Genomic DNA, 23,975 nt, shown 5'->3' with positions numbered 1-23,975 from the left:
CTTACAAATGACCAATAAAATAAATAAAACATTCCCAACCTGAGATAGACAAATTACCAGTATGTATACCGTAGCCTGTCCAACCCCAGAGACAGAGTGAGGGAGTTGGTGGGGCACTTCCTGCCCCCTTGCAGTGTACATTGTATATGACAGCTGGTACCATTGTCTCTTCCACCATGCCTGCCAGTCTTTTTCAGAGCCTCAACTCCCAGAATACTCCTGGGTGCAACCAAGAAAACCCAGATTTGAACCGAGGCAATGGAATAGAGATTGAGCATGGAATGGACTGGGATTTTTCCTGCCAAAAAGAGATGAGAAAGCAAACACCCAGCCCACCACCTCCGGGAGAATGGCGGAGCACCAGAAAACAAAATGAGTGAGAAGGGATTGCAGAGGAACATGAGAGACACATTCATCCTCCAAATAGCCATTTGGGAACCAACCTCACCACCACAGGATGAAAGCTGCTAGTAAAATTAGCAGCCTGAGCACATGGCTGCCATCCTGCAAATGGAGTTTGTAAAGGGTGTGTGCTAAAGGCTTACTTCAAGCCTTTCAGACATACCTAAGCCAATAATTGGCCAAGGGGAACATGTGAACAGGGAGGCTAATAAATCCCGGAGGAGCATTGGAAGGGGGTAGGCTGGGCTATAAGAGATTGGAAAGTGTGCAGGTGAGGGCTGGTGGAGCAGTGATGGACCAAAAAGCCAGGAGAAGTTGGGATAGTGGAGTGGAGTGCTAAGGAAACTGTGTCAATGTTCTCAGGGTGTGTAGGTAAGATATTGTGTGTAGGAGATAGTGGTAACTGTTGAGTGTAGAGTGGACAGAGGGGTGTGAAAGGTAAAATAGAGAGAGAGAGAGAGAGAGAAAGAAGTGTAAGTGATTTTGAGAGGGAATGTGATTGAGTGGAAGTGATAGAGTGTGTATGGTAGAAGAGTGTTGAGAATGTGCAAGGCAGTAGTGGGAGTAGTGAGTCATTTGAAAGGTAGTTGGGAGGGAGAGCTGGAGAGTGTAAGAGGAGACAGAGGAGTAGATACTACAGTACATGACTTTGGACTGGCTTTGCCCTGCAAAAATACTTTGCACAGTTCCACGACTCAGGGTTTGTGTCAGCACCGCAAAGTCATTTTTAAGCAGTGCAAAGTCACTTTGATTGATGCAAAAAAATCCTCGAATCGAGCCCTTTATATATATGCTCTCCCTCATCTAAAATTGGTGCTAAAATGGGGCCTCTAATTTCACAGCCAATCAATCCTCCTATCCAAATATTGAATCTGGATGAATGAGTATATGATTCATGGTTACCAAAACATTAAAGTTAGGGTGAGTGTAGTAGAAAAGTTACATGAACACCAAGGACAGTGTGTATTGTGTACCTAGAGATTCGACGATGCAACCTTTTTATCACTGATATTTGTCAAATTTAAAGGTGTGTGCTTAGTCCTAGGTTCCCAAAATGCACTTTGATTTTATGGAAAGCGGTCAGGAGCTTGCACTGGTGGTATTTGCCCCCTTCCCTTTTCTTATAGGGGTACTTCCAAACAGTAAAACATAACTGTAGAAACTGTCCATCTTTGAATACTAACCTTCTATCAGAAAATAAGTTATATAGTAATTCTAGATTTTGATAATATGTATTGCTCATGTAAGTGTAAAATTCACATGATTACACTGTATAATGGCATGGATCAATAGAAATGAACATTGTAATCCTTTAAAAAGAGCCAGTTAAATAATGTATTTTTAACAGGTTATTTTGCAGAGATTACACACCATTTGAATTATTTATTTTGTGTTCCTTCATGGAAAGGTTTGTGCTCTGATTAAATCCATCCGTTTCTTCTGTGAGCACCAAGGCAATGCTTACCTTTGTGTGCTGACTGCTGATTGAACAAACACTAGGAGTTAATACAAACTAGAAAATAAACACAGTTGTCGGCCCAGTAATTTAGTGCTTAGGTCCCTTACCATTGCTGGCACAACCCTCGAACTACCCACAGAGCCCATCTTTGCACCTCTCACTCACCTTGTAGGCACAATCCCTCCTCAGTGTGATGGCGACATTCATACAGGACACATACAATGATAATGTAGTTTCCTGATAATAGACTGGTTCCCCTCTATGTCACTACTGCTCTGGTTCTAAGTTTAACCAAACAGAACACAGCAAACCCCACGTCTCAATATATGTTTTTTCCCCTGGACTGGCTGCAGTCAGCAACAGCTAAGGTGGCTCTAGTAAATGCAAACCTGTCAATATGATTCTTCCGCACAGAGATTGATGGACAGAGACAGAGTGGGACAAAGAGATAAAGAGACGCCACAAGTGATAGAGAGAGAGAGAGAAAGAGAGAGAGAGCAAGAGAGAGAGAGCGAGAGAGAGCGAGAGAGAGCGAGAGAGAGAGAGAGATCGGCTGATTTATTTTATGTAGTGCTATTGCTATCTAGTTTTGTCAGTGGTTGAAAAAGTACAGATTCAAGTATGAGTGCATACCCTTTGGGTTTACCATGTACTTTGTCTATGTGCCCCAACCTGGTCAAGTGGGAATGAGAAGGTGAAACACTGGCTAGGAGAGGGTCATCTCTTGCATGGAGTAGAGAAAGGCTTCTTTTTCAACCGCAAGATACGAATGCCTACGATGTAGGGTAACCTACAGTACTGAGTGGAAATAAAGACGTACCAAAATGTTCCTCAATCTTCTATTTTGTGGTTAATGTTGGTTTGATTTGAAGGTTTGGAACTATTAGTAAGTACTGTTTATCTTCTTTTCTTTACAGCACTGGGATGTGTTTAGACAAATCACAGAGGTGTTCATTCTTGTTCCTGCCTTGGTGGGTCTCAAAGGAAACCTGGAAATGACACTTGCATCTCGGCTCTCCACTGCCGTAAGTTTTACAGCCATTGGCCCTTTGATTTCCATTACAGTAAAGTGATTTAATATTGTTGCCCCTGTTTCCTTTATCTTTATCATATATTGAGTTTTTATAGTGCTACATCCAACTCATTGACTTCTTCAGGATGCTCAAGAGCATTTTTGAAGCAAAAGTTTCTTATGAAAGATGAAGATGGGACGTTTTACAGGTCTCTAAAGTAAAGGCAAATACCAACACTGTTCATTCAGGGGGAGCAGTACAATCTTATTTATCAGACAAACACTTGTTGCAATCCAACTATTTTCAGTTAGATTTCAAGCACTGAAAATTATCCTTTTGTTCTCTGAATTGAGAGTAGAGCAATCACTATTCCTGGGCTTTTCCTTTGCATAGGCCTGACTAATATTTATTCTATTTATTTCTTTGAAATGATATAGTGCTACCGTCAAAGCGCTGTACTAAAAGGCTTATAGAATGGTAACAAATTCATTTTGAAAACAGAAGGTGTCCATCATAGAGCTACAATTTCATTCTGGACATACAAATGAAAAAACAAAAACTACAGAGTACAGAGTTTGGTCAGAGGGTACTGGCAGAGAGGAAGGGCATTCTAGAGATTAGAAGAAAGAAGTGCAAATGGGCGAAAGCAGGACTGAACACAGGGAAGGTGAGGACTATCCAGATAGAACAGCAGGAAGAGGAAAGAGTACGATTGAGATTATAGAGAGGGACCAGAAAATAAAGAAATGAAGTCACTGGACCATGGAAACAATTACGAACAAAACAAAGATAACTGAACTAATGGAAGGTATGAGAACATAACATGTGGCAAGATGTCATGGAATGTTATATATATTGTAGTCCATTGTCACAAAATCCAAATGCCACAATTGTATTAATTAAATGTGGACACAGAGCCACATGATATATACCAACCCTTGCTTTATTTAGCATCTACTGTCTCATCCTTTCATCTGAAGGAAGTGCTCCCTGATATGAATTCCAGTTCAATATTTCCAATAGTTTCTACTGGAGCAAGTGGCTGAAATATAGGTTATTATATATCTCCTGAATTGCTATCAAGAACATTTAAGGGGTGATTTTATTATGAGGCGAATTTCCATTGTTTCTGCTATTTATAGCATATCACACAACATGCTGTCCCAAGAAAACTAGTAGGAATATAATTTCCACAGTCCTCAGAATAGCATTATTAATTTGTCAGATTGCATGATAATGAAAGCCGTGCTTCTTTATTCCTCAGCAACAATTGGACATATGATCTATATAGAAAGAACAATGAACACACAAATGGCTTGGACATCCCATGCATCAAATGCCTTTAGCACATGAACATTTCTATAATTAAAACATCCAAGTTTTGAACCTTTCTCCAAATATCCCATGAATATGTGCGGTACCACTTCACTTACTGTCATTACCAGATAATCTAATAACTGAAAGTCACCTAAGAGGGCAAGGAGTTGGAAGACATTGCATCTCTTTTTGAGCATGTAAGGTTGACAGGAATGATTTTTAAAGACTATGGCGAGGGGCAAAAGTTGAAGCTGCCAATGTTTCCTAGATTGTCTTAGATCTTAAATGGGGTGAGTCCTAAACACTTTCAGGATATCCATAATGAATACTTTGGAGGAATATGTGCATGTACTGAACTTCCGTGAAGATAATTTCTATAATTAAGGATTGCATTGAGGATCTCCAGAGCAAGCGCTTCGTACAATCCCCAAAAACCTGTTTCCTCACTGTTTAAAATGTGAGGCTCAGTCAATTCAGTTCTCTACTAATCCCAGTGCTATTATGTACATCTTGAGAAAAAGCAGTGTTACTGTTCAGAATCCTCTTGTAAAAGGATATTCGCATGTTGAATTTGAATCATAGAAACCTAGGCTGGGCATAGTTCTATTCTTTGAAGCTGTTGAATTTACTGAAGATGTCCGTTTCTCCCCAAACACACATTAGCACTCCAAACAGCAGCAGATAATATTCTCTGTTATTGGACTTTATACCACAAATCGGTTCCATGTGCATGTCTCCAGGCATTTACGTGAATCTGAAAGGGGAAAATGTGTAGCACTGGGTAAGTGAGGAGAGGGAAAAGACAACAAGTTGTGCTTAACTTTTGGGGTATGTAGTAGCAGGAGCAAGGTGTGTCTGTGTCTGTGTGTATTCTAGGTGGATATTGAATTTGTTCTCCAGAGACGTTTCGTTTTGAGATGTAAAACCTCAAGTGTCTGAATAATGAAGATATTTTTTCCAGTGGGTGAGTTTTGCAAGTTGATTTGAAAGATGTAGCGTTGTGACTGTTTTGGTGTGGGGAAAATGATTTGTTTAGTCATTTGTGTTGCTCGGTTGTTGAGCATGCGATTAATGACGGTGGTTGAACAGGAGGTTGTTAGTCGGTAATCGTCCTGGGAATGCTAAATTAGCCTCCTTTGTGAGTGGTTGGGTGACTGACCGATGCTACTGTAAACTCATTGTGGCGGCTTCTCATCCATTTGAGACTCCTTTCTATGTACTGATTTTGTATTTTCGCATTCTCAGAATGTCTCCAATCAGAGCATTCTTAAATGCCCCTCCTCTGAATGACAAGTGCAAGAACTAGAAATCTATTCAGATGAAATCTGCATCATTCATTTGCTAGAAATGTTCTCATAAAGGCATTGCTTTGTACGTACACTATTAGAAAAACAAGCAAGGCATCCTTCACTGTCACCACTTATTAGACTCTGACAATGATACCTATGCTTCTACAGTTTTGTTTAATCAACCAGTAGAGACCCTTATTAACAAAAAATGTTTTTGAATGACATTTTTCATTCCCAAATTAATTGCCGTACTATGAACTTTAAGGTTTCACATTTTTATATTTACACTTTTTAATAATAATTCTACTATATACTGAATAATATTATTATCACCGGAAAACCAGTCCCAGAGTACTTTGTAACCAATGTTACATATTACTGTCATTATTTCCCACATGGGAGGTGAAGGGCTGAGTCGATTTGACAGGAGTATCTAACCCAATGACGCACTGCCTTGTCCTGTTTCCAAGGCGGGCTTGTCGTGTTTGAGCTATTCATCCGGCTGTATTTGTGTTATGGAAACTGTCTTAAATTTTGTAAAATATATGCAACCCTTTTAAAGGAGAAATGAGATTTACACATTTAAAATGAACTTTGATCACTTGATAAACCAGACTTGATTTAACGTACCTTGTCCAAGTTTTAAAGAGGTACTCCACATGGTACCTGCTGCAAAGAACTTTCAAAGATCATTTTGAACTCAGAAGAGCGCGAAAAGGTGGAATATGTAGTCCCGGTAAGGTAGCTAAGTCTTATTGATTCGTTTAAAAAGTCGGAATTCAAAATTACAATGTGCCCATCCCTATTATGGAGCATAATGGGGTTATGTCTCCAAGAGGTCAATATAAAATGCACTTAAAGAACAATCGAAACCTCTAAAATCAAGTCTAATGCATCATTCTTCAAAAGCCAGATTCACTGCTTCGTCTCCTAACTCGTTTTTTTTTCTTTTACAGCTGTTTATTTTTTTACAGATTTCTGTAAAATAGTTTGTTTTAGCTGTAGATACTTTAACAGATGCAGTTATTCTACTGAAGATGCGTACTTCCCACACTGAGTATGTGTTCTCTGTTTCTAGGCAAACACTGGGCAGATGGATGATAGCAAGGCGCGGTGGAAGATGGCCACCTGCAATTTAGCTCTGATTCAGGTAAGCCTATACCAGTTTACATTGTTTGTTTTGGTAAATCGCACATCTCTTGGGATGGTGCATCATGATAGCACGTTAACAATGATGTATGCCAGAGCCCAAAATGCTTATTATCATGCTGTCTGGCATCACAGAGCGGTGGACATCAGCGATGGTCCTGATGTTCGGTGGCGCAAGACACTACATTCAATTTTGTCTTGTAATTATGTGGCGAGCCCATGAAATGTACTGAAATCACTTTAATATCTTTTTCATGCCCATGCCTCTTGTTCCTTCATCCTTTCTCTCCCTAGCGGTCTTGACTGACAACATTCACTCTGCCTACTCCTTGGTCTTCCTCTAAGATGATTTTACCACAAGTTTCTCTCATTCATTCTCAATCTCCTCATTAGCCTTGTTCATCTCCTTAAAGGCATGGCCTAGTAAAAAATGTTATTGTCCCTACGGGTCGGCCATGTTTTTTTAAGCCTAAGTGGCTCGATTTTAGAAAACTTTCCTATGGACCTTACCCGAGTTTTCGTCCATTAAACGCACGCGAAAACAGGCACCAGGGACCACCATTTTGTGATAATCCTATCACTTGCTGCATCGCCCTGGCTGCTTTTGCGGCACTAAATCATATCCCCCATCCCTGAGCCTGACATTATCAAACATTCATATTCCCCGCCTCTCTCCGTGACGTCACTGTGCTGCGTAGGCAAACGCGCCCAGTCGTCTTCTACGCGACTTCACACAGAACCCGGAAACCAACACAGACCATCTCACAACACAGCGCGCCACAATTCAGAATATGAAACTGTACTTTAAAATAAAACAGCAACACGGTACACGTGGTAAAGTACATTTATTTGACATTAAGAGGCCGATTCATGGAATAATTAGCACCGTGCAAGTGGGCAAAAACGTGCGATTCTCAGTGGAATAGCGAAAATCGCAGTGCAAGTGCGAAAATCGCACGAAAAGCAGCGCACATCGATTCATGGAAGGGCGTGCGCGAAAAAACCATCTGATGTGCGCTAAAAAAGTGCGCGGCGCACGTTGGCGCACAGGCCATCTAACGGCGTGCGCCAGGTCACAGCGAAAATCGCACAGGCCACAGCGAAAATCGCACATAGCGCGGCGCACACAACAAAAGTAGGCGGAACACGGGTCGTAACACTCGGAATGGGGAACAACTTGCCAAAATGTGGGCGTCACAGGGGAAGTACAGGGTGCAAGTGCGCGGAATGCCCACACGCTCGTCTACAACACGTATTCATGGAATCGAATAGGGCAGAACAGCGCACGGTCAAACCAGCGCACAGGCACAAACACGACCGCCACAAGAAAGCAGGCGGTAGCGTCCCTGCGCCTGTAAAAAATGTGCGCCAAAAGGTGCGCCAACAAATAGCATATATATACAGTTATGATGAATGTCCTATACTGTGGCCCTCCAGGACAAATAACGTGCAAAGGGGTACCCACAAACACGGACACCCGCTGACTGAAAAATAACGTGTGCGTGTATTTCGGGGTGCGTGGGAAGTTTCACACGCGATTTGGCTGGATACGTGGATTCCAGGGTTGCGCGGGAAGTTTCACACGCAATTTGGCTGGGTACGTGGATTTCAGGGGTGCGCGGGAAGTTCCACACGCGATTAAGCCGGGTACGTGGATTTCAGGGGTGTGCGGGAAGTTCAACACGCAATTTGGCTGAGTACGTGGATTTCAGGGGTGCGCGCGAAGTTTGACACGCGATTTGGCTGGGTACGCGGATTCCAGGGGTACGCGGGAAGTTTCACACGCGATTTGGCTGGGTACGTGGATTTCAGGGGTGCGCGGCTAGTTCCACACGCGATTTGGCTGGGTAGGTGGATTTCAGGGGTGCGCGGGAAGTTCCACACGCGATTGGCCTGGGTACGTGTACTACGGGGTGCGCGGGAAGTTCCACACGCGATTTCTGCAGGGTACGTGTATTGCGGTGGTGCCGGGGAATGCTACACGTGATTTGGCCATGTGGGTCCCCCCAGGTGTTCCCTCTACACCCTCCACGGCCCCTGCAGGCAGCCCACACCACAGGGTACTACCCTGCACCCCTGCTCATGTCCCACAGGCAACCCATCCACCATGGCCATGCCGACCAGCCAACCCACATATCACCTTGCACCACTGATCACAAACACATGTCTCCCACCACCCCCACCCCCCAGCAGTGCAAGGGCAGCCTCCACCAGGCCCCCACTCATGTCTCCCACCACCCCCAGCCACCAGGGGCAGCCTCCACCAGGCCCCCACTCATGTCACCCACCACCCCCACCCCCCAGCAGTGCAGGGGCAGCCTCCACCAGGCCCCCACTCAAGTCTCCCACCACCTCCACCCCCCAGCCACCAGGGGCAGCCTCCACCAGGTCCCCACTCATGTCTCCCACCACCCCCTACCCCCCAGCAGTCAGGGGCAGCCTCCAACAGGCCCCCACTCATGTCCCCTATTACCCCCACCCCCCCCGCAGTGCAGGGGCAGCCTCCACCAGGCCCCCACTCATGTCACCCACAACCCCCACCCCCCAGCAGTGCAGGGGCAGACTCCACCTGGCCCCCACTCATTTCTCCCACCACCCCCACCCCCCAGCCACCAGGGGCAGCCTCCACCAGGCCCCCACTCATGTCTCCCACCACCCCCTACCCCCCAGCAGTCAGGGGCAGCCTCCACCAGGCCTCCACTCATGTCCCCTATTACCCCCACCCCCCCCGCAGTGCAGGGGCAGCCTCCACCAGGCCCCCACCCATGTCTACCACCACCCCCACTCCCCAGCCACCAGGGGCAGCCTCCACCAGGCACCCACTCATGTCTCCCACCACCCCCACCCCCCAGCCACCAGGGGCAGCTTCCACCAGGCCCCCACTCATGTCCCCCGCCACCCCCACCCCTCAGCAATGCAGGGGCAGCCTCCACCAGGCTCCCACCCATGTCTACCACCACCCCCACCCCCCAGCCACCAGGGCCAGCCTCCATCAGGCCCCCACTCATGTCCCCTATTACCCCCACCCCCCCGCAGTGCAGGGGCAGCCTCCATCAGGCCCCCACCCATGTCTACCAACATCCCCCACCCCTCAGCCACCAGGGGCAGCCTCCACCAGGCACCCACTCATGTCTCCCACCACCCCACCCCCCAGCCACCAGGGGCAGCCTCCACCAGGCCCCCACTCATGTCCCCCACCACCCCCACCCTTCAGCAATGCAGGGGCAGCCTCCACCAGGCCCCCACCCATGTCTACCACCACCCCCACCCCCCAGCCACCAGGGCCAGCCTCCATCAGGCCCCCACTCATGTCCCCTATTACCCCCACCCCCCCGCAGTGCAGGGGCAGCCTCCACCAGGCCCCCACCCATGTCTACCATCATCCCCCACCCCCCAGCCACCAGGGGCAGCCTCCACCAGGCACCCACTCATGTCTCCCACCACCCCCTACCCCCCAGCAGTCAGGGGCAGCCTCCACCAGGCCCCCACTCATGTCCCCTATTACCCCGACCCCCCAGCACTGTGGGGCACCTGCCAGCAGGCCCCCACTCATGTCTCCCACCACCCCCACCCCCCAGCAGTGCATGGGCAGCCTCCACCAGGCCCCACCTCATGTCACCCACCACCCCCACCCCCCAACAGTGCAGGGGCAGCCTCCACCAGGTCCCCACTCATGTCTCCCACCACCCCCTACCCCCCAGCAGTCAGGGGCAGCCTCCAACAGGCCCCCACTCATGTCCCCTATTACCCCCACCCCCCGCAGTGCAGAGGCAGCCTCCACCAGGCCCCCACTCATGTCACCCACAACCCCCACCCCCCAGCAGTGCAGGGGCAGACTCCACCTGGCCCCCACTCATGTCTCCCACCACCCCCACCCCCCAGCCACCAGGGGCAGCCTCCACCAGGCCCCCACTCATGTCTCCCACCACCCCCACTCCCAGCCACCAGGGGCAGCCTCCACCAGGCACCCACTCATCTCTCCCACCACCCCCACCCCCCAGCCACCAGGGGCAGCCTCCACCAGGCCCCCACTCATGTCCCCCACCACCCCCACCCCTCAGCAATGCAGGGGCAGCCTCCACCAGGCCCCCACCCATGTCTACCACCACCCCCACCCCCCAGCCACCAGGGCCAGCCTCCATCAGGCCCCCACTCATGTCCCCTATTACCCCCACCCCCCCGCAGTGCAGGGGCAGCCTCCACCAGGCCCCCACCCATGTCTACCATCATCCCCCACCCCCCAGCCACCAGGGGCAGCCTCCACCAGGCACCCACTCATGTCTCCCACCACCCCCTACCCCCCAGCAGTCAGGGGCAGCCTCCACCAGGCCCCCACTCATGTCCCCTATTACCCCGACCCCCCAGCACTGTGGGGCACCTGCCAGCAGGCCCCCACTCATGTCTCCCACCACCCCCACCCCCCAGCAGTGCAGGGGCAGCCTCCACCAGGCCCCAACTCATGTCACCCACCACCCCCACCCCCCAGCAGTGCAGGGGCAGCCTCCACCAGGCCCCCACTCATCTCCCCTATTACCCCCACTCCCCAGCACTGTGGGGCACCTGCCTGCAGGCCCCCACTCATGTCTACTACCACCCCCACCCCCAGCCACCAGGGGCAGCCTCCACCAGGCCCCCACTCATGTCTCCCACCACCCCCTACCCCCCAGCAGTCAGGGGCAGCCTCCACCAGGCCCCCACTCATGTCCCCTATTAGCCCCGCCTCCCCGCAGTGCAGGGGCAGCCTCCACCAGGCCCCCACCCATGTCTACCACCACCCCCACCCCCCAGCCACCAGGGGCAGCCTCCACCAGGCACCCACTCATGTCTCCCACCACCCCCTACCCCCCAGCAGTCAGGGGCAGCCTCCACCAGGCCCCCACTCATGTCCCCTATTACCCCCACCCCCCGCAGTGCAGGGGCAGCCTCCACCAGGCCCCCACCCATGTCTACCACCACCCCCACCCCCCAGCCACCAGGGGCAGCCTCCACCAGGCACCCACTCATGTCTCCCACTGCCCCCACCCCCCAGCCACCAGGGGCAGCCTCCACCAGGCCCCACTCATGTCTCCCACCACCCCCACCCCCCAGACACCAGGGCCAGCCTCCACCAGGCCCCCACTCATGTCCCCTATTACCCCCACCCCCCCACAGTGCAGGGGCAGCCTCAACCAGGCCCCCCCAGGTCTACCACCACCCCCACCCCCCAGCCACTAGGGGCAGCCTCCACCAGGCACCCACTCATGTCTCCCACCAGCCTCCACCAGGCCCCAACTCATGTCACCCCCCCACCCCCCAGCAGTGCATGGGCAGCCTCCACCAGGCCCCCACTCATGTCCCCTATTACCCCCACCCCCCAGCACTGTGGGGCACCTGCCAGCAGGCCCCCACTCATGTCTACCACCACCCCCACCCCCCAGCCACCAGGGGCAGCCTCCACCAGGCCCCCACTCATGTCTCCCACCACCCCCTACCCCCCAGCAGTCAGGGGCAGCCTCCACCAGGCCCCCACTCATGTCTCCCACCACCCCCACCCCCCAGCAGTGCAGGGGCAGCCTCCACCAGGCCCCCACCCATGTCTACCACCACCCCCCAGCCACCAGGGGCAGCCTCCACCAGGCACCCACTCATGTCTCCTACCACCCCCACCCCCCAGCCACCAGTGGCAGCCTCCACCAGGCACCCACTCATGTCTCCCACCACCCCCACCCCCCAGCATTGTGGGGCACCTGCCAGCAGGCCCCCACTCACGTCCAACTCATGTCCCCCTGCACCCCCACCCTCCAGCAGTGCAGGGGCAGCCTCCACCAGGGCCCCACCCATGTCTACCACCACCCCCACCCCCCAGCCGTGCAATTTGCCTGGGTACGTGTACTTCGGGGTGCGCGGGAACTTCCACACGCGATTGTACGTGTACTTTGGGGTGCGCGTGAACTTCCACACGCGATTTGCCTGGGTACGTGTACTACGGGGTGCGCGGGAAGTTCCACACGCGATTGTACGTGTACTTCGGGGTGCGCGGGAAGTCCCACACGCGATTGGCCTGGGTACGTGTACTTCGGGGTGCGCGTGAACTTCCACACGCGATTGGGCCTGTGAGAGTGGGTTACATGTATTCCAGGGGTGGGCGGGAATATTTACCCGCGACTGTGCCTGTGAGAGCGTGCTATGTGTATTCCTGGTGTGGGCGGGAAGATTCACACGTTCGCCTACGACATGCCGAAAAATGGTCCAATCCTGAGACACGTACGCCAGCATGAAGCAGGCGTACGTCGACCCGCGCAGCATAAAAGTGCACGCAAACAACAAACATGCTCATACGCCAGGATGAATATACCATTCCTTTGGCATGCGTGATGACCAGGTGTATGGGAGGTACAGGTTTCCCCCACACATAATACTGGACCTGGTCAGTGAGTGGGAGGATGTCCTCACATCACCCACCCTGTGCTCCCAAGCACTCAGCCCCCTGGAGAAGGTCCTCAATGTACTGCACTTCTTGGCCCAGGATCATTTCAGCGGACAAGTGCCATAGTGGGTGGGGTGTCACAGGCCACGCAGTCACGCTGCCTACACCAGGTCTTGAACATCATCACTGCACACCCATCAGTCCGTAGGCACATATACCTGCCCAGGACACCTGCAGAAAGGCAGGCTGCCACCCTCGATTTCTACGGTGTGGCACAATTTCCAAAAGTGCTAGGTGCCATTGACTGCACCCATGTGGCACTACGTCCCCCCAGGGCATCTGAGCACATCTATAGGAACCGCAAGCACTGGCATTCCATCAACGTGCAGGTAGTATGTAATGCTAAGGGAATCATCACCTCAGTATATGCCAACTATCCATGGTCCACCCACGACAGCTTCATTTACCAAATGTCTACCCTAAGCCGGGACCTAGAAGGTGGCCGGCATGGCGATACATGGCTGCTTGGTGAGTATGAATGCCACTGCACATGCATGCATGTCAGATGCAGAGTTATGTCACTACCCCACTAATGATACCCATCACCTCCTCACCAGGGGACAGTGCCTACCCTCTGAGCACCCACATGATGACGCCAATTCGGAACCCCATCACGCCTCCAGAGGTAAGATACAACACAGCCCATATTGCAACCCGGGGCATAGTGGAGCAGACATTCGGAGTGCTCAAGTCATGCTTTCGCTCCCTTGACCGGTCTGGCGGGCAGCTGTTATATGCGCCCCCAGTAGTGTGCAGGATCATAGTGGCAGCATGTGTCCTGCACAATGTTGCAACATGCCGGGGCCTGGCCGTGGACATGGTGGTTCCCCCACATCCCCAACCACATGCACGCCCGCTGCGCATGGGAGGGGAGAGGGCACGGGGTGAGGCAGCCCGTACGCAGCTGGTGGATAATTACTTCACATAGAAATCACACCCCAGTGGAGTGCACACAGGCCTGGCACATACCATCTGATAAGCAATGATGACTCGACCTGACAATTAAGACAAACTAAGGGACTGTCAACTGTCAGAACCATAGCAGCCTGAGATTGTTCATGTGGAAGGGTCACAATGTGTGCATCCCTACCTACACAAACACCACCAATTCAGTGTCATGAAAAGACACTTCCATGCTGCAGAAATGAATACCCACTTGCAAAATACTACATGAAAACAGTGCCATGTCACCCACCCCCTCCCCGGCACGGCCACACAACACACCATGGCATGTCATGCAATGTGAGAGGAAAGAAATGAATCCCCACAACATGCCCCAAGTGTCAGCAGCTACAGTGTCCCTAATGGAAACCTGTCCACACATGAAATGCTCACAGTAATGCAGGACCTACAACCCACATTACCAAATACTTACCAAGAATACCAATCACCTACACAACCTCCAACCTACTTTAAACATGCCATTACAGACTTAAAAATTAGCTAGCCTCACCACCTGATGATGACATCCCTCCAAACACTTGCAAGTATACAGTGTTAGCGCCACGCAAGAGTGTAGGCGCACTGCTTACAACATGGACTCCAGTTCCAAGGTGGACCGCATTGTGAAGACATGAGGAATGTACCTGAAAATATGGAGGATGAGATGGATGCAGAGGCACATATCAATGCACCACGCAGTGTACAATACAACAACAATATGCACTATGAATGTATACACAGTATTGACTACAGACTGCCCACACAGCTCATGGGAGTCCAATGTCACCATGTACGTCAATGTCACTTGGGCACACCCTTTGCAAGCCCATGGAAACGGGAAGCAGGAGGGGTGTGTGTGACAAAAACCCAAGCATCTGAACCAAATCCATGACAAGCCTGCATGTGCCCAGCCACAATGCAGCGTATGCCCACGGGAGCCACACAAGGCAACACACTGTCCCCAAAAAAAAGAGAATCAAAAATGGCCATTAATGGGCCTGGGGGGTTTGGGGAGGCCACCCAGGAGGTCCGAGGACAGGGTGCACACCAAAACCCACCTGTGTGGATCTTGCGAAAAAAAACACCTCCATGGGCTCATGGCCTACACGGCTACCCTATTGTGGGAGTATCACTGCTGTCGCTATTCTCACCCTCTGCAGCTGCATCCGGAGGTGGTGGCACTATGGGAGGCAGCCCACGCAAAGCCCTAGTCTGTTCCTCCATGGCTGCAAGCATACGGGTGTGGTAGGTCTCGTTCTGGAGGATGAGTGTGCGGAGGTCCCCATGCAACAACTCACGGGATGCCCGGACCTCCGCCCTAGTTGCCTGCATCTCAGCTGAGAGCGTACGGGTGAGACGCTCCAGCTGCTGTTCTGTCCTTCGGTTTGTTGAAGCCTCAAGCACAACAAGAGTCGTCCTGAGGTGAAGGAGTTCCAGCCTCAGGGCTTCCCTGTGGCCCTGGGACTCCATGGAGATGGCTTCCCGCAGAGTCGCCAGTGCCGCCCGCCTGTCCCTGTCGGACGCCAACATGTCCTCCCTGTGTGACTGGCAGATGGAGTCGGTTGCCTGCTGTAGTCGCTCCATCAGCCTTTCGGGGGGGACAATGGAAATGGCCACCCTATCCATGGCCTGAGCCATCATCTCTGATGATGCTGCCTGTTGGGTTGCCATACCGTAAATGGATTGCTCCCATGCGGTATTGCCAGGTGGCATACGGCCACCACGTCGGCGGGCACCACACCTGTCTGGGGCAAGGCGAACTGCGCCTTGCTGTGCCGGCACTGCCTGAGGCTGCAGGACTGCATTCCCCCTCTGATCTGCTGGCCCAGGAACAGGATCAGATGTCGCGGAGTGTGACCCTGCATCCGTAACCACCAAAGGCGTACCTGCCAACACTGACATCCCCATTGAGGGTTCTAACCCTGGTGCAGGTGGGTCGGACAGAACAGAATCCCTCCCAGGAACACTCACCTGCGACAGCACGTAGGTCTCATCATCGGAATCAACACCTGAGTACAGCTCGGGGGAGGTGCAGCCAGAGACACCCCTTGAGAGCACGACCTGCAGCAGTTGTGGGTTCTCACCCACCACCACACCACGTCCCTCACTGGTGGTCGGTCGGCCCTCAGACCCCTCCTGGGTCTGCACCATCTCCACAACCCCAGCAGTATCAGGTGCGTCTTCAAGACATAAAAGAAAACAAATGGAAACAGGCATTAGCACTATGGCACACAATGAGGGCTGAGAGGCTACAGAAACAGTACTTGATTGACACATGTCCCACATGACTAAAACACTCCCATGCATGCACCGTCACTGCGTGTGATGGGGAGGCAGATGGCACACATTGATGACACCAAGATGGAAGATGAACACATTTGCTGCATGCTGCCTAGCAGTGGCATCACACATTGGCCAGTGATTGGCAGGTCAAATACACATGCCATCACACAGATGGCATGTACCCTAGCCATGAAGTGAAGAGGGAGAGGAGGTCACCAATTGTTCATTCAGTCCAGTTTGTTCATATGATTGATTATTTTCATTGTAATGGTTCTAATGTTTAACATGCAGCTGCCAGTCAAAAATGGTCCAATAGCACAGGGACATGTCCAAACTAATCATGTCCACGAAACTGAGACAGTCCACTGTACCATAGCCATGTCAGACATGTGACAATAGGACTGAGAAATCCCGAGTAAAAGTGGTGGTATGCAAACAATCTGCCTGAATAAACAGAGGTAAATAAGCAACAGTGTAGTGGCAAGATGACACTCCAAGGGCAACTGGCGTGGTGTTGGGCTGGATGTCTAATGTTGGCCGAAGGGATGCTGCTATACCCAAATGCTGTTGCCAAGAATGTTTAGGAAGAGGCACATGGGTGAGCCAAACCACTCAGGCACACACAGCCTCCCCTGGCACTCAAACAGAAGCCCTCCACACACAACATGCACATGGATGACACACACATGCGTGTGCACTCACCGGACAATGCCTCGTAATCTGCCACTACTCCCACGCCTTGGATCTGTTCCTCCGTGACGTAGGTCCCAGCAACCTGCTCATGTGGAGTGAGTTCTATGTCGTCTGCTGGAGACCCACCTCCAGTCACTAGAGTTGCGGCATGAATTGAGGCCAGCTTATTCTTTGCCCTGCGCTTCAGATCATTCCAGCGCTTGTAGCAATCATTAGCTGTGCGCCTCACGATTCCAAGGGCACTTATGATGTCCGCAATGGTCTGCCAGTGTGCCTGACGTTGTGCAGGTGTGGTCTTGGATCCTGCGGACACATACTCTACAAGTGCATTCAGTTCGGCCTCATTTTAAGCTGGGCTTCCTTGACGGGCCGGACTGTGTAGCCTTGTCTGAGGCATCAGCCTCTACTGGACGAGCACTCTTCCTCTTCCGCTTGGAAGGTGGTGGGGATCCGGAGTGTCCTACGCCGCTCTGGACACTAGGGGCAGGAGCGTGGGATTGCACACTCAGCATGGGAGTTGGTGCAGGCATTATCTCAAGTGTGATGGTGTCAGGGGGAATGTCAGCATGATGGACTTGGACCGACACTGTCCTGAATGGGTGTGTGAGAGGTGGGGTGGATGGAGCCGCAGCTGCCCCTGCAGCCTCCCCAGCCTGCCTACGCGGGGCAGCAGATGACCTAGCTGCCCCTGATCCACGTGGCCTGATGACACCAACGTTCACCGGCGCACGTGGCCTAGACCTGCTGACCTGGAAGTCAGCCATGGAGTCACCCTGTGCCAGGTCCGGTTCCACAGTGGGTGTTAGGGAGACTTCTCTGTTTAGGCTGAATTTCCTAACCTAGTGAGTCCCCCCGCAGCTTTGCTGGATTTCTGGAGTTTGTTTTTTCCCATCCTGCCAAGAGTGAGACTCTTTTTCTCCCACTCTTGGACATGTATGTGTGTAATTCCTTCGAATGTCAATGTGTTCTATGGGCTATGGGGTCTTTTACTCCATAGGGTCTCATATGTTTTTTATGTGTTACACCGCACCCTACGTGCCGTAGCACTGGGGCGTCCTAGCGGACCCCCACCATAGACTCCATACCCGGGGACTGACTACTGTCTCCCCGGGCATGTAAAGTCACCATTGGCTTTACTAGACCTAAATTTACTAACAGAACTAGTATAAACCATCTTATTGTGGACGTACTAGTAGGGGTAATTCGATTACTCCTGGATCTGTTACTCGAGGGGGCACTGTCCCGTCCCCCCTCGTCGAGTTTTGGCTGGTGGCAGTGCAAACTACTTGTTATGTCCGACCCCGAACATAACCCTATGGGATTCGTCCCATTGTTGGAGATTGATACTTTTTCTCGTTAATCTCTAACGTACCACCGGTCTACTTATCTTAAATAAGTTTATCGGATGGTATTTTCTGCCAGAACTCGGTTTGTAAAATGGCGTCTGTGTTCGTCTCTGTGACTCCGAAACCAAAGGTTGAGCCCTTTGTTCCACTTTTGGCGGGCCTCTGTACAGAGACCCTCCAAAGTGGTGCCATTCTGTCTGGGTTACCACAGGGGTGTAGGAGGGGGTTTAGGCACCCTGGACCGAGTTGCCTTGCCAACTCCGGTCGCACTCTAGAGTGATTGGCCCAAGTGGTGAGCCTCCCCGCTCACCACTTAGCATGTGTTGATTGACAGCTAGGCTGAATGAATGGGGGTTTTCTGCATAAAAGCAGGGCTTTTGGGACTGGATCTTCAGAAGTCGCCACAGGACCTAAGAATCACGAGGGTAACGCTGAGCCGACCTGCACGACGACACCTCCGGTGGAGCCCTGCGGAACCGACTCACCACTTCCCGACGACAGAGGAGATCTCCCTGCTGGAGAGTCTCTTCCCCTGACTGGTGGGAACAACCAGTCCCCTTTGCTTTTTATTCGCCTCAGGACGCAGTGGTCGAATTGCCCGTGCAGAGCACCTCGGCAACCGGATAGCCACTACCCCTGTACCGCGACCAAAAGGTGGTGCCTTGTGACGGAACACTCCGCGGCTGGTCTCTTCCCTGGTGGTGCACCAGACTTCACTTTTCTTCGACGACGAGATCATCTCTACTCTTGGCAAAGACCCGACGTGCATCCACCACCAGGAACAACTGCCCCCGCCGGAGCTGCCCTCCACAACAAGGTACCGTGTCCGCCTGGCTTCCCTTTCGATCGGTTCGAGTGAGGTGTCTTAATCCTCTGTGTTCCGTTGGGTCGCCTCCAAGCTTTTCTCATTTATTGTTCTGAATTGGTTCAATCTGCCGATAACAATTTGCTACAAAGACTTGAATGCATCTCCACTAGAGACTTTTTGGGACATCGCGCCTTGCCTCTCTCCGAGTGGGCCTGGCCTCTGAACTTTACGATCTATTGCGATTCTTGCCTTCCTGCCTTGCATTTTATCCCCGAAGGATTGAACTGTGTTGATTTCATAACCTGCCTATCTTTTTCTCTTCCGTTCTAACTAATATTAGAGTGTCATCTAGGTTGAGGTATACACCTCTGTCTGAAAATAAGTGGTACCGGTAGAACCTAGACTTGTCGAAATATTGCTAGGGGGATTGATTGTTTCTTCTTCGTAGAGTAATTGTGTTTGATTTGTTTGCCGTGAATTTGCCATAGTGTTTTTCATAGATGTTTCGTTATAAATAAATACCTTAATATCTTTACACTAAGCCTCGTTGCGTGCTTGCTTGTCTTGCTATGAAGAATTGCCCTATTTTGTATACTCCACATACTGCTCAACTCTTGAGGGAAGTCTGACTGCTCAGCCACAGCTACCAAGTGAATCTGTGTGGTACAGACTGCTACCAAGTGGGTTCACCGCCAAACGCCTGTAGTCCTAAATCTTTTGCAGTGGTCGCAGAGGGAACTGCACAGGTTTCCGCCTAACAGTGGGCTGGTCCAACAAGGGCTGAGCATGGATGGTGTCAGCCACGGTAACCTCAACCAGGGGGGGGTGGCATGGGTGTCCCTGACTGCTCCTCCACACATGGGGGGCTAGCGGCACCCTGCAAGTCACGGCCACGTCCCCTACCGGATCCACCACGGCCACCACTTGGGGCTCGGCCACCTTTGCCACCCTTACGGCTTGTTCGCCTCCCAGCCATAGCACTGATGTTATTGTGCGTATGGGAGTTGATTTGAACTATTGTCCTGGGCAATTGGGGGACAAAGGGCTTGGGTACCAGATGGTAATCGTACCCTAGTGCTCTAGCAAGGCTGTATGTCACCCCTGGGGAAAGATGACGGGTCACGCAACGCACAGGCACCCCAAAAAAGGGAAGTAAGGAGCACGCAACCCCTCCTAGACCACGTGCATGGAAAAATAAACCTGCACTACGCTGTGGCACCCAGGAACACAAGAATGAACGTATGCGTGTCACACGCAGCCTAGAATGACCTCTGAAGGGGTACGCGACACACGGGGCAAGCACAGATGTTAGATACGTGCGCGACTCACCGTACACCAGGAACAAAAGCGTGAAAAATATGCACCTGTGCGCGTTGGCAACACCCCTGCCAAAAGAAGAATTGTACGCTGTCTGAGGAGACAGGACAACAGTAGAAGGGAACGCTGTTTGAGGAAACAGGCCCAGGAAAAAGAGGAAAAGAGAAAAAACTGTCAGAGGTAACAGGGAGTACGAACTGGAAACGCCGTGAAGTAAATCGCGTGTGAACCGACAAGAAGTACAGATTTCACCCACTCGCTCTCCACAAAAAGCACGTACAAGGAAATGGCGTTCTACACGTACCTTTTATACACACGTCACAGACGCGCATACGCAATGAGGCCATTTCCACCAATTACGCGCTTTGACACTCGGACGTGTATCTCTTCAATTTTTACATGCGCCATTCTCTACGGCCATGCGCGTGACGTCACAGCTGCGCATGGTGGCCTTTGGGCCAATGAAATCGCATATGCGAGCACATGTGGTAAAACTGCACGTCCGAGTGTCATCGCGTGTAATCGGAGGGAAGTGAGCGTACACGCGATTGGCCTGGGTACGTGTATTACTGGGGGTGCGCAGCAAGTTCCACACGCGATTGGTGGAAATCCACATGTGCTCTGTCATCACGTGTAATGAGGGAAACACCCGCGCGCCTCACGTCACAGACGCGCTCACGCGCTAAGGGCCTTTGGTCCAATGAAATCGCAAATGCGTGCTGACGTGCATACGCGCTTAGGGCCTTTCCTCGATTTACACGCAGACGTGCAGGATTTTCATGTGCTAAATCACTCCGTATCAAGCTGGCCACGCGTAAGCACACGGAAGACCACGCTCCTGCCCAGAAGGCAGAACTACTGCCCCCCAGAGCCCCGAGCACGCTCCCACCTGCCATCTGCTGCTGCCTGACTGCCTGCTGCCCACGTGCCCTGCCATTTGCTGGCTGCACATCAGCCAGGGGTGCTGTTGCTGTGACCACCCCTGCTGGAACCGAAGACTCCCAACTGGGATTCCATCGCTCCACAGCCCAGCCCCAGGACCCAGTTGCCCACCCACTCCTGCCTCTGGGGTTGTCATGTCGGGGCAAACACCATCTGAGACCACTGACAACCCCCGGCCAGAGAGGCAGAGGGGCACCAGCTTCAGTGCCACCGAAGTTGGTATCCTGGTGGAGCAAGTCCTGGGGCGGTATGATGCCCTCTTCAGAAGTTCCCGCGCCGACAAGGAAGGGCAGACTCGGATCTGGACTGACATCGTGACTGCCATCAACGCGGAGGGGGTGGCAGTCTGCGACTTCCAACATGTCAAGAAGCGCTGGGAGGACTTCAGGTCCAGGACCCTGAACAAGGCCCGGCGCCTCTTGAAGGCAGCGGATGCCAAGGGGCGCCGGGGCCACTTGTCGGAAGAACAGATGAGGGTCCTGGAACGCATATCCCCAGCGCTCCACGTCCAGGTCCTTGAGAGGCTGACCCGTCTGGAGTCGAGCGGTAAGTGTACATGCATCCTGATTGTGAGCTGGGCGTGTGGTGATTTTTCAGTAGTGTGCAGGTTGCACATCTGTTTGTATGGAGTCGAGTATGGGTGGGGGTGTACAGGGCCGTGGGGCTAACACATGCGAGGGCTGGAATGTGTGAGACATGGATGGTGCTTGTGTGTGTAGGCTTGCATGCCAAATGCAGTTGTGTGGGCACACATGTTTGGATGAATGTGTATTTAAGTAGACATGTCCTTGATGTCACGCACGTATGTTGTTTTCAGCTGCATGTATCAGCACTGTGTACATGTGCATGTGTGTGTATTTGACAAGGGTGCAACAGTGATGCAACATGGATACATGTGACAGCGGTATGTGGAAGCCTGATGGGCAGATGTGACATGGATGCCCATCTGAACACTGCGACACTTGGCAGAGGTGTACACATGCATGCAAGTGTGGTGGTGTGTGTACATTTGTGGTGCACTTCCTGTGTTGCATGTGATGTCTGGCTCACCTTTGCCTGCTCATGCTGTTGTATGTGTATGGATGGTGCTGGCAGTTGCGATATGGCTGTGGTATGGCTCATGTGTGCGAGTTGAAATGACATGTGTGTTGGGGATTGTGATGACATGTCTGTGGTTTGCCAATGCCACTCATGTACAACTGTCATGTGTGTATGTGTCCATTGTACAGTGCCCTGATGCCTGTGTTTTATTTCTCCCTGTCTGCAGCGTCAACTGATGAAGAGGGCGGAGAAGGTGCTGTGGAGCACAGCGGCGGGGATCCCACCGCCAGCCGGAGACGCAAGGCCCGGCTCCCCTCCCATGTTGTCATCTCGTCGGGGAGTGAGGAGTCCGGTGCCGCGTCCCAGGCCGCAGCTGCCGGGGGGAGGTCCAAGAGGCGGAGGTTGGAGTTGGACTCCTCGGCAGCAGAAGAGGCAGCTGGGACCCCACAGGACCCAACGGGGGAAGATGGCACGGAGTCATCCAGGTTGGTGGAGGGTTTGGTGGAGGAGGAGGCCGTGCAAGCAACAGAGACGGGGTCTGGAGGTGGGGATCCCACTGGTGCTAGTGGTGCAGTGCAGGACCAGGGACAGGAGGCAGCACAGGCCGCCGCGGAGGTGCCTGTGTGCAATCCTGTCCCTGATCCTGTCCCTGCATCATCTTGCACCAGCAGGGATGCCTACGTACAGACCCGTTTTCAGGCAGGGGGTGAGCTCACGACAACTTGCCTTCCTCTGCCTGCGGACGTGGCTATCCGGGTCCGGGTTGAGCCTGTTCTGAGTGGTGTGGCGTTGCGTCAACGGGCCATGCGAGGTGACCTGCAGTCTTTTCATGAGGAGACTGCACGTCATCTCGAATGGCTCGTTGACCACGTCAGCCTGCTGGGACAGGTCACCCAGGCCGGATTCCTCCGTATGATGGGACTTGCTACGACCCCCTCCTCAACTGAACCCCCTACGCGCCAGTCGTCCTCCGTGCTATCTTCCCACCGATCAGTCACCTGGGTGCCCTGTGGAGCTGCCTCTGACGGTGCGGCCAGGCTGGTGGAGGAGGCATCCCTGCCACAGTCAGGAGTCGGACGTCCAGCAGGGGTGGCCACGTCAACGACTGCACCCCAGCCGGCGGAGGATGTGCAAGCAGCAGGAGGCAGTGCACGGGCAGAGGCACAGCAGCAGCAACGTGGTGGGAGCCATGAAGGCTCGGGGCATTCAACATCGGAGGGGCAGGCATCGTCCGGAGGGCAGGAGGACCCAGGACAGAGAGTGTCTTCCATGTGGCAGCGGTTGGGCCACGGCATAGAAGCAGAGCGGCAGCGGGCGGAAGAGGCACGGCTCACAATGGTCAGGGCGGAGAACTCCATGCGGAGGGCCCTGAGGCGGGCCGAGTGCCTCGAGGCAATCCGCAGGGGTTTGGAGGTGGACACGTCGACGGCCCTGCGGACCCTCGGGGCCATGGAGGAGGACCGCCTCCGGGACATTGAGCAGGAGTTCGATGATGCCCTGGCCCGGGA

General features: G+C 52.5%; 1 protein-coding gene across 4 annotated transcripts in view; it reads left to right on the top strand.

The window, feature by feature from the left end:
- The window catches only part of SLC41A3 (solute carrier family 41 member 3), an 864,281-nt gene that overhangs the window by 255,021 nt on the left and 585,285 nt on the right, over window positions 1-23,975 (top strand). For all 4 annotated transcript variants that reach the window (XM_069643389.1, XM_069643390.1, XM_069643388.1 and 1 more), the window contains 2 exons: window positions 2,779-2,886; window positions 6,559-6,630. In XM_069643389.1, the coding sequence (XP_069499490.1) occupies window positions 2,779-2,886; window positions 6,559-6,630 (180 nt within the window). The remainder of the gene's footprint in view (window positions 1-2,778; window positions 2,887-6,558; window positions 6,631-23,975) is intronic.

Source organism: Ambystoma mexicanum, chromosome 2p (genome assembly GCF_040938575.1).
Source record: "Ambystoma mexicanum isolate Mex_15411 chromosome 2p, UKY_AmexF1_1, whole genome shotgun sequence".
Taxonomy (NCBI): domain Eukaryota; kingdom Metazoa; phylum Chordata; class Amphibia; order Caudata; family Ambystomatidae; genus Ambystoma; species Ambystoma mexicanum.
This window is presented reverse-complemented; position numbering and strand designations above follow the sequence as displayed.